Source organism: Ipomoea triloba, chromosome 12 (assembly GCF_003576645.1).
Source record: "Ipomoea triloba cultivar NCNSP0323 chromosome 12, ASM357664v1".
Classification (NCBI taxonomy): domain Eukaryota; kingdom Viridiplantae; phylum Streptophyta; class Magnoliopsida; order Solanales; family Convolvulaceae; genus Ipomoea; species Ipomoea triloba.
In genome coordinates this window covers 13,054,050-13,063,292 of record NC_044927.1, presented here as the reverse complement: position 1 = coordinate 13,063,292, position 9,243 = coordinate 13,054,050, and the positions used below count along the sequence as shown (strand labels likewise).

The 9,243-nt window shown below is 31.9% G+C and overlaps 1 protein-coding gene across 1 annotated transcript in view; it reads left to right on the top strand.

Moving 5' to 3' along the window:
* The first annotated feature begins 3,805 nt into the window (after nt 1-3,805).
* Nucleotides 3,806-9,243, top strand: part of LOC116000200 (annexin A4-like) — a 7,716-nt gene continuing 2,278 nt past the window's right edge. Inside the window, exons 1-3 of the mRNA XM_031240232.1 lie at nt 3,806-4,482; nt 7,208-7,429; nt 8,558-8,647. Of these exons, the coding sequence (XP_031096092.1) occupies nt 4,033-4,482; nt 7,208-7,429; nt 8,558-8,647 (762 nt within the window). The 5' untranslated portion in view covers nt 3,806-4,032. The remainder of the gene's footprint in view (nt 4,483-7,207; nt 7,430-8,557; nt 8,648-9,243) is intronic.

The window sequence follows — 9,243 nt, the reverse complement described above, 5'->3', positions numbered from 1 at the left end:
ATATTCCATCATTCAAATATGGTTGGTGTCGTGATGTTTGACGACATTAAAGACTTGCTGACAATGCAATGGCTCGATATGTCCATAATACAAGTCTTTATAATGTAAGTATTTTTTTTCTTTAGTCTTTAGTTTTTTATCTTTTATCATTCGATTTACTAATTATTTACATTTTAGATGTCTTTATCGGCTATGCAAGAAAATTGGAGTGTCATCAATTGGATTTGTATGCCCAAGGAAGATTTCAAAAGATAGTATCAAAACAAATTACAACACAGTCGTTTCTTATCTCTTGCATGCGATTGAGAAAGAGAAGGACCGGAGATTTATTTTGGCTCCATACCATCAAGAGTAAGAAAACTAAATTTATATTCTTTGTTATTTATATAAATTAATTGACTTATTTGTGAATTGCATTAGCATATTTGTTTTTAAATAATGTAGAAGTCATTGGTTGCTTTTGGTCATTTGCATGAAATCAAATGTGGTCTATGTATTAGACCCACTGCCATGTAACTGCGACCTAGAGATTAAGGCCCCATTGAGTGTGTAAGTAACTCCTAATAATATTTGTTTATTATTATTAACTATTATTATTTTTTTGAATTCACCTTATGAGAGTATATTATAGGGCATTTCGGTCAACAACAAATTTGAAAGGACAAAGAGCTAAAAATTTGTTAAAATGGAGGGAAATTAAGGTATATATCAAAATTGCATGTTTTATATATTTTATAAGGTTATTAGTAATGTTTTATTGTTTAACTTTCTAATATATATACATCAAAATTTATAATTTGTAGTGTCCTATACAACCCGGTAGTGTGGAGTGCGGATATTATGTCTTGCGATTTATGTATGAGATATGCACTCAATACTATGAGTTTGAAGATTTAGCATCGGTAAGTAAAATTAAACAAAACTAAAGAATTTTAAATTATATTTTATTAATGTTAAAACTAATAATTTGATAATTTTTAAATTTTTGTAGGCATTTGCGGGGTCAAAGTCCTACACGGAGAATCAAATCCATGAAATTCATGAAGTTTGGGCTAAATACTTTTGTGAATAATGCTTATGACATTTTGTGTAGGTAAAGTGTTAATGTTGTAATGATGAATGTTGTAATGATGAATGTGTAATGTTTTATGAAATTGTAATGATGTATGTGTTAAGTATTTGGTATGTGTTAAATTTATGTGTTTACTATTAGCATTATGTGTTTACTTATTATGTTTTATTTGGTATGTGTTGAGTATTTTGGTAACTTAGTTTTACTTTGAATTGGTGAGAAATATTTAGATTTGAAGTAGCTAGTGTTAAAGTTGATTTATTGTTGAAGTTTTGAAAACTTTGAATTAGCTTTGAAGTGTTGGATTTTAATATATATAGTACTAATATTGGACTTCGATTTTTGCGCATCGTGCATGGAAAATACTAGTATAACTATAAGTTTGAATAATTGACTCTTGTATATATGCACCATGTGGTATGCAAAAAAAAAAAAACATATAAATTTTCTATTTAATTTTATTTTAATATAATTTTTAAATATATAAATCTATACTATTCAAGCAAGGATAACATCATAAAACATAATCGATCCAATCCATTTTATCAATTACACTATATAATATTCGTTGTTACAATTTATATAATTGTATATCGATCCAAATATTCTTAAAATATTATAACAAATTCATTCTGTGCAAACACTCGGGTGAAAATACTAGTTTTATATAATATTACTAAACTAAATATCGCAAAGTATTAAATTGTACAAAAAGGAGTACATAATATCTAATACTATCTAAATATAAATACTAAAAAATTTCACTAGTGAAAACATTAACATCTTTATAGGTTGTGACTAGAAGTGATCACATGCCAATTTAAGATTGAACCAAACAAAGGCCGGTGCATAAGTTAAGTATTTTGCCACCTCTAGTTGTGACCTGAAGTAGTCAATTCAAATAAAATTATGTGATTTGACATAAAGTTTGTTATAAAATAGTTGAAAAACTAGCATTGCTGGATTTGAAAATCACAGAAATCAGAGAAAAAGTTGGTAATAGTATTTTTTGAAGGAAGATGAGGAAATTTATGAATGAATGGGAGGAGAGGATGTGGATTTGGGGTGTTGGACAATAAAGTAGAGAAAAAAGGAGAGAGGCAGTTCGGAATCAGAGTCATTGTCTACTAGACAACCATCAAAGCTTTCACTACACAACAAAAATCTTCCGACTATACTTTTACTTGTTACACATCATTTTCAGCCAACTTTTCAACCTTTTCCTTCTTTCACACTCAAAAGCGAAGTCCTATTCCCCTCCGGTACTTCTACACTTTGCCTCAACAAAATTGTAGATCAAAGAGTAAATTACGATAATTTAGTAACTTTTTAAGTAAGAGGATCAATGTCTGATATTCACGAGTCATTGTCAAGACTCGATTCTAAGTTCTCACATTTAGCCTCTGTTTGGTAACATAATTAGCTTATTAACAAATTTTAGTTTATTTGACCACTATTAGTTGTTTGACTTGGTTAAACAATCAATATGAGTGTTTGTTAATTAGCTTTTTGTAACATCTTATTGCTCCAAAAAAAGTGAAATTCAAAAAGTTGCTCAAATTAGCTTTTTGAAAAAGTCATTTTACATGTAATCAACTATCAATTAACAGTTAATTTACCAAACATCTTTCTACAGTCAGCTAATGATATCAACTAGTCAAACTCACTAATTCAATCATCTAACAACTATTTACCAAACACTTCCTTAATATACCACATGAATATTAACCTTTTTCCCAATTTACTCCCCCTTAGGCCTTAGCTTTCCCCGGCCTTCTCCCTTTAGTCCCTTTGAATTTTGGATGTTTTGATCGTTCACACATCTCAATTCGACATTAACAAACAATCAACTCATGAAAGGGAGAACCATCTTTTTCTTCCCCTCCAAGTCTTTCCTTTTATGCATCATTAATGTATATACGACTAAAATTGTGGTGTAGGATTCACATTAACAGTACAATTCACTTTAACAATTTGAAAGTGATAACATACAAGAAAGAATTATTTACACAAATTTTTACTAAGTGTTTTTCACTTTTTATTTCCGATTATTATACATCTTTTAAATTTGGTCTTTGATTGTAATTATTTTTTTTTTCACATTTGATGCATGACTATTAAATTTTTCTCTCATTTGATTAGTTAATTGCATTAATTGTTTATATAAATATACATGATAAAATTAACCGTTAGTTATCATTCACATATAGGACAAATTGCAACCAACAAATAGAGAAGATAATAAAGTAATGAATCAAAATTAAAAGAGTAAAATTAAATGTGACAATGTTACAATATATAGTCGAGGACTAAAAATTAAAAATTTTCCTCATATATCATTTATATGTAACTATTCAATTCAACCCCGTTTAATGATAGAACGGTTTGTATCAGACACTATTAAAATTCATTTTTCAAAGAACTTATCACGAATTACTATATGATAAAGCTCCAAACAATATAATTTTGAGACACACCAAAGATCATGTATTAAGACCCATTATACTACATATGCTGTGATAAAAACATCATGAAACTGGACGTGTCCAGGCTCAATTGGCAGATCACCCCCCTTTAGGCTTTAGTTGTGTACATCTATCTCACTCCCCAAATATCTATGGTCAGCATGCAATGCAAATACAAACTATATATATATAGAGAAGCGAACCTACCTGATTGTGCGAACCTTAGAGAGAATGTGCACACCCTTAATGTTGCACCATCCAAGGGCTCAAAGCATAGTGTACGGAAAAAGTCAATTCAGGACATGATGTATAAGTGTGTATATTGTGTTTGCAATGCATTAGATGTGTGCATTGTATTATATATTTATATGCACTGTCCACTAATCTAGATAAAGGACCCTGATTTATTCTGAGGTTCTTATGTAACATAAACCTATATATATATATATTCAGGCCCTATCTGTCCTACTTACCCAAAAAGGTACTTTTCTCCACATGGCCTCCAACTCTTCCATGGAACCATACTCAACCCAAACCTGTGAAAATATCTGCAAACAGATTCATGCCTCTCTGCTTCACCACCGGCTGAGCCTCCTGTTTGGAGTTCTGGCCTCCCCGAACCGGGTCGAGTGCCAGAGGATCAGGGAGAAGTACAAGGAAATGTACGGGGAGGACCCGGTCCAGAGGCTTCAGGCCGCTGATGAAAATGAACCGGAAACCACTCAGGCTCTGGCCGCGGTGCTGCTCAGCCCCCACGAGCGCGACGCCGCCTTCGCCCGGGAGGCGCTCCGGCGGGATGACGTGGATTTCAGGGCGCTGGCGGAAATCTTCACGTGCCGAAAATCCAGCCACGTTCAGCTCATACACCAGGCTTATGTGGCCAAGTTCAGAAGGCATTTAGATCATGATATTGCCACCATTGAAACACCCTGCCCCTACCAAAAGGTTAGCACTTTTAATCTATTTATTTGTATACTTATGCTAAAATTTTACAATGATCCGTATTAAAATTTCACCTAAAAGTCTTATTTTTTTAGTACTACTGAGCAAGAAATGCGTGCCCCAAAATTTTGAGGGCCCCTATTCCAGTAATGGCCTAATAGTTAGTATATATATTTGTGATTATATTGGCCCAAAATTATGTTTTTTACATTTTTCTCTTTGCAATTTTTCTTCAATTCGCAGTTTATATATATTGGCCCGCAAATAAAGCGAATTTATATATATTGGCCCGCAAATAAAAAAAATAAAAAAAACCGGCCCCGGACTCTGTTACAATGTAATATAGCTACTTTCTCAACCTTCTGAAACACAAAAAATTAATAATTGTCTCCACTAAGGCTCGAACCCACCTCATCCATGTGTGAGTGTAAATTGGGTGCCACTAGACTACAAGGTCTTTAGCCTAAAGTCTTATTTTGTACTTTGCAAGTTGTATTTTTTATATGATTCCTTTTAAAACACCTATAATATATTATTTTAGGCAAAAACTTGTGTGAGACGGTCTCACCATGAGACGGATCAGGTCTGGTCGGGTCAATATGCAATTGTAACACTTATATGCACAAATGTCATGCTTATATGCTCAAATGTAATACTAATCAGGAATAAAAATTTTGTAAATGTAATACTTTTAAGAGAAAATACAATACTTTTGCATTTCAATTTAAAAGTATTACTTTTTCTCTTATAAGTAACAAAAATTGTATTCTTGATAAGTATTATATTTGAGCATATAAGTATGATATTTGCACATATAACTATGACATTTGCATGATTCTTTGACTCGACCCGATTCGTCTCACGAATAAGGATCCGTGAGACGGTCTCACACAAGTGTGACCCATTATTTTATAAGTAACACCACATTATATATAGAGAGAAAGACTAGTATCGTGTATCTGATCTTATGCGAATTCCAAGCCAAAGTGTATAGGATAATATAGATTTCGTATCCAGTAACCTTCACTAGTCACTTTGAGGTGATACTAGTACTAGACATAAGAGTCATGAATGTCAATTAATATCTTAAAATTTTCATATATTTTATATGAGATGGTTTAATTTCATATAAAACAATTAATACTTTTAATGAAAATGTAGTCTTTTTAAAAAATTTTATTAATAAAAAAGTAATACATTTCACTAATATTTTTCATAAAACAAGTAATATTTTTTTTGTAAACATATAATATTTGTTAAGTTATTAAATATATTATAATTTCACTAAAAATTATTATATATTTACAATATATTTCATATGATATAGTATCTTCATACAAGTTTTTGTGTGTTTTTTTCTTCTTTTTTTTTTCATATAACGTTACATGTTTTTTAATTTTTTTTTTAAAGGTACACCGTACCCCTTGGGTAAGGATGTCAATGCGTGTTAGTCCAACCCAACGCAGACTATAATATTTTCAAGCTTTTACGGGCTAGCCCGTGGGTTAAAATTACTTTTCAACCCTAACCCGCGTTCATGCGGGTTTGAGGCCCCGCAAGCCAACTTCAAGAAATAAAAAATATTATTATAATATTATTTTATATTTTAATAACTTAGATTAAATAATATTAGATTTTTCGTGTTTAAAAATTTTAACTTTTAGTTTTTAATGTTTAATTTGTATACACATAAATATTGTTGGCCCACGGGCCGAATGGGCAAAGTTTGCTAAGTCCCTTTTTTTGCGGGTGAATTTTTTTAGGCCTTAGCATGTCTCACCATGGAGTGGTTTAGGGCTAATCCGTGGGTTTCCACCTACTTTGATACCCTAACCCCTTACAATTTGTATACAACACAACTCACATAATTACTTAAGTTTCAATTAATCTAATCAATGAATATTGAATATTAAATTTAAATCTATCAAATACGGAGTATTATATTAGTGAAGATTTAGTTGAAATGTGATGTATCCATATGAGGCTAAACATTATATCATGAGCCAATTTGTCAACATTTTCTTAATTGGCTAACAATTAAGATTAAGTTTGTGTAATACGGTATTAAATGAGAAGTGTAATATAATATTTTTTGTTTTTATTTAAAATGGGGTTATAAATTTTATGAGATCATAGAAATTAATATATTTTAATTAAAAAAAATCACACATCTCATGTGAGACAGTCGTTATACTGTGGACCATGGGTCATGGTTGATACTGCAGTTGTGTTGAACTGATACTGCAGTTGTGTTGAAAGGATACTGCAGTTTTGTTGAAAGGGAACTGCAGTTGCGGGGAACAGAGGCCGTGTCATCCATCTGAAACTGTAGTTGTGTTGAACAGATACTGCAGGTGTGTTGAACGGATACTGCAGTTGTGTTGAACGGATGAATGGTCTCTGTTCCGTGCAACTACAGTTTCCTTTCAATACAACTGCAGTATCTTTTCAACAAAACTGCAGTATCTGTTCAACACAACTGGAGTACCAGCTATGATCATGGTCCACAATGCTTTGTGGACCATGGTCCACCATATAATTTGCGCATGTGAGATAGTCTCATTCAAGACTTGTCAACAATTAATATGTAATTATTTAAGGCTGCGCTGCTTTTACTTTAGTTTGGAGTTTTTCTTTCTCCTGTTTGTCTATGCATTATCTGTTTTTCTTTTTCTAATTATTAAAAACGCGATTTTGTTTGTGTTTTTTGGGGGATTAATTATTGTAGATATTAATGGCATTGTCTGCATCACATAAAGCACATAATGCTGATATTAGCCAACACATAGCCAAGTGTGATGCTAGGAGGTTGTACCAATCAGGGGAGGGAAGGTCAGGAGGGGCCATTGATGAAGCTGTTGTGTTGGAGATTTTAAGCAAGAGAAGCATTCCACAGCTCAACCTCACTTTTTCTAGCTATAACCACATCTATGGCCATACTTATACCAAAGTAAGTTTTTCTTTACTACCTCCTTTTATGCACAATCTTTTGGGCTTCTCTCAATTTCGTCTTGTTAGGATCAGGCGTCCAATTGATGGACTTGACTCTTTACCGACCTCCGCCCAACAATTCTCGCTTGCACTCAAACCCATGACCTGACTCTCTGATACGGTGATACCACTTGTTAGATCAATCACTTACCACTACATTAAAAGTTATATATAGCTAGTAGCAAAGATACAACTTTATTTCCTTATAGACACCATCACATTTTCAAGAGGTAGGGTGTTTGGAGTTTGGGCTGACCCTTCACTAACCTCCGCCCAACAATCCTCCTAACCACCAATTGATGGACTTGACTATTTAACGGTTTCGCTCCAAATCATTTCAAAGCCACAAAAAATTTAGATTAGAATTTTTATTATAGACTTACTAATGTAGTTGTAGTAATGTGGTGCTAGTTACTTGCAATGATTATATCATGGAGCATGGATCGATCACCTTACATGTAAAGCATTGACATAAGTTCCATTTTTAATGCATTAAATGTTCATATCTTGAATGTTTTTTTATATGGAAGGTTCATTATTAGATATATTATCCAAAAATGAATTTTCAGTACATTAAAAATGAATCTTCAATATACTAAAAATGAATATTTATCAGTGGTCCCCTGTATAATTTGCCAGTTTCCCGTGGGACACCCAATTTTGTGTCTAGTGTTTACTAAAATTTTGAAATATATGATTCATATATGTGTAAAAGAAATTTTATAATACAAAACAGTGACAATCTATCTTAACCAACATGGTTGCTGTAGTGGTTTAGCACCTTGTCCCTTAAGCATGAGGATGGGAGTTTGATTCTTACCCATGTGAATGGAGCAAACCATTTGGCCAATTCCCTACCACTTAGTATGCTACCATCAGGATGGCTACCCAAAAAAAGTGACAATCTATCTTAAACTTTTGGGAAGTGGTAACTTCTGAATTTGTTTAAATGTACATGTAGTATGACATACTTTCTCCATATATATTGCAATAAAATGTTGGGATTTCAAATCTCCGGAATTCCACATAATTTATTGGAAATTTTATTAGTTATTGTGAGGTTTGTTTTTGATTGTTTGTGTTGCAGTCTCTAAAGGATGGATGTTTGGGGGAGTTTGAAGATGCATTGTTGACTATAGTCAAGTGCATATGCAGTCCCTCCAAATATTTTGCGCAGGTGATTTATATACTTTTCACGTTACTATATAGAAAGAGATGGTGACATTATTATTACACTTAATTATCGAAATGGTTCCTTCACTATATTAAAATTACTAATTTAGTTCTTTACTATTTTTTGTTTAACTTAATTAAGTCCCTTAACTTTAAAATTTTGAATCAATTTTGGCCTTGCGTTTGTTTAGCCGTCAAACATCCGTTTACTCAGGACCAATAAATTGGTAATTTTACTATAGTTAATGCACTATTTCAATCAACACATACACTATTTCCTCTCTTATTAAACCGAAGAGTTAATTATCAAAATGGTCCCTTGATTATAGCGAAATTACTAATTTGGTCCCGAGTAAAAGAACGCCTGACGGCTAAACAAATGGAGGACCAAATTGGTTAAGATTTTAAAGTTGGTGAACTTAATTAGACAAAAAATAGTTAAAGACCAAATTGGTAATTTCGCTATAGTCGAATGACCATTTCGATAATTCACTATTATTATTATAATTATTTTGTAAATAGTAAAAATATATTATTATTTTATTTAAAAAATATCAAGTTTATATATATATATATATATATATATATATATATATATAT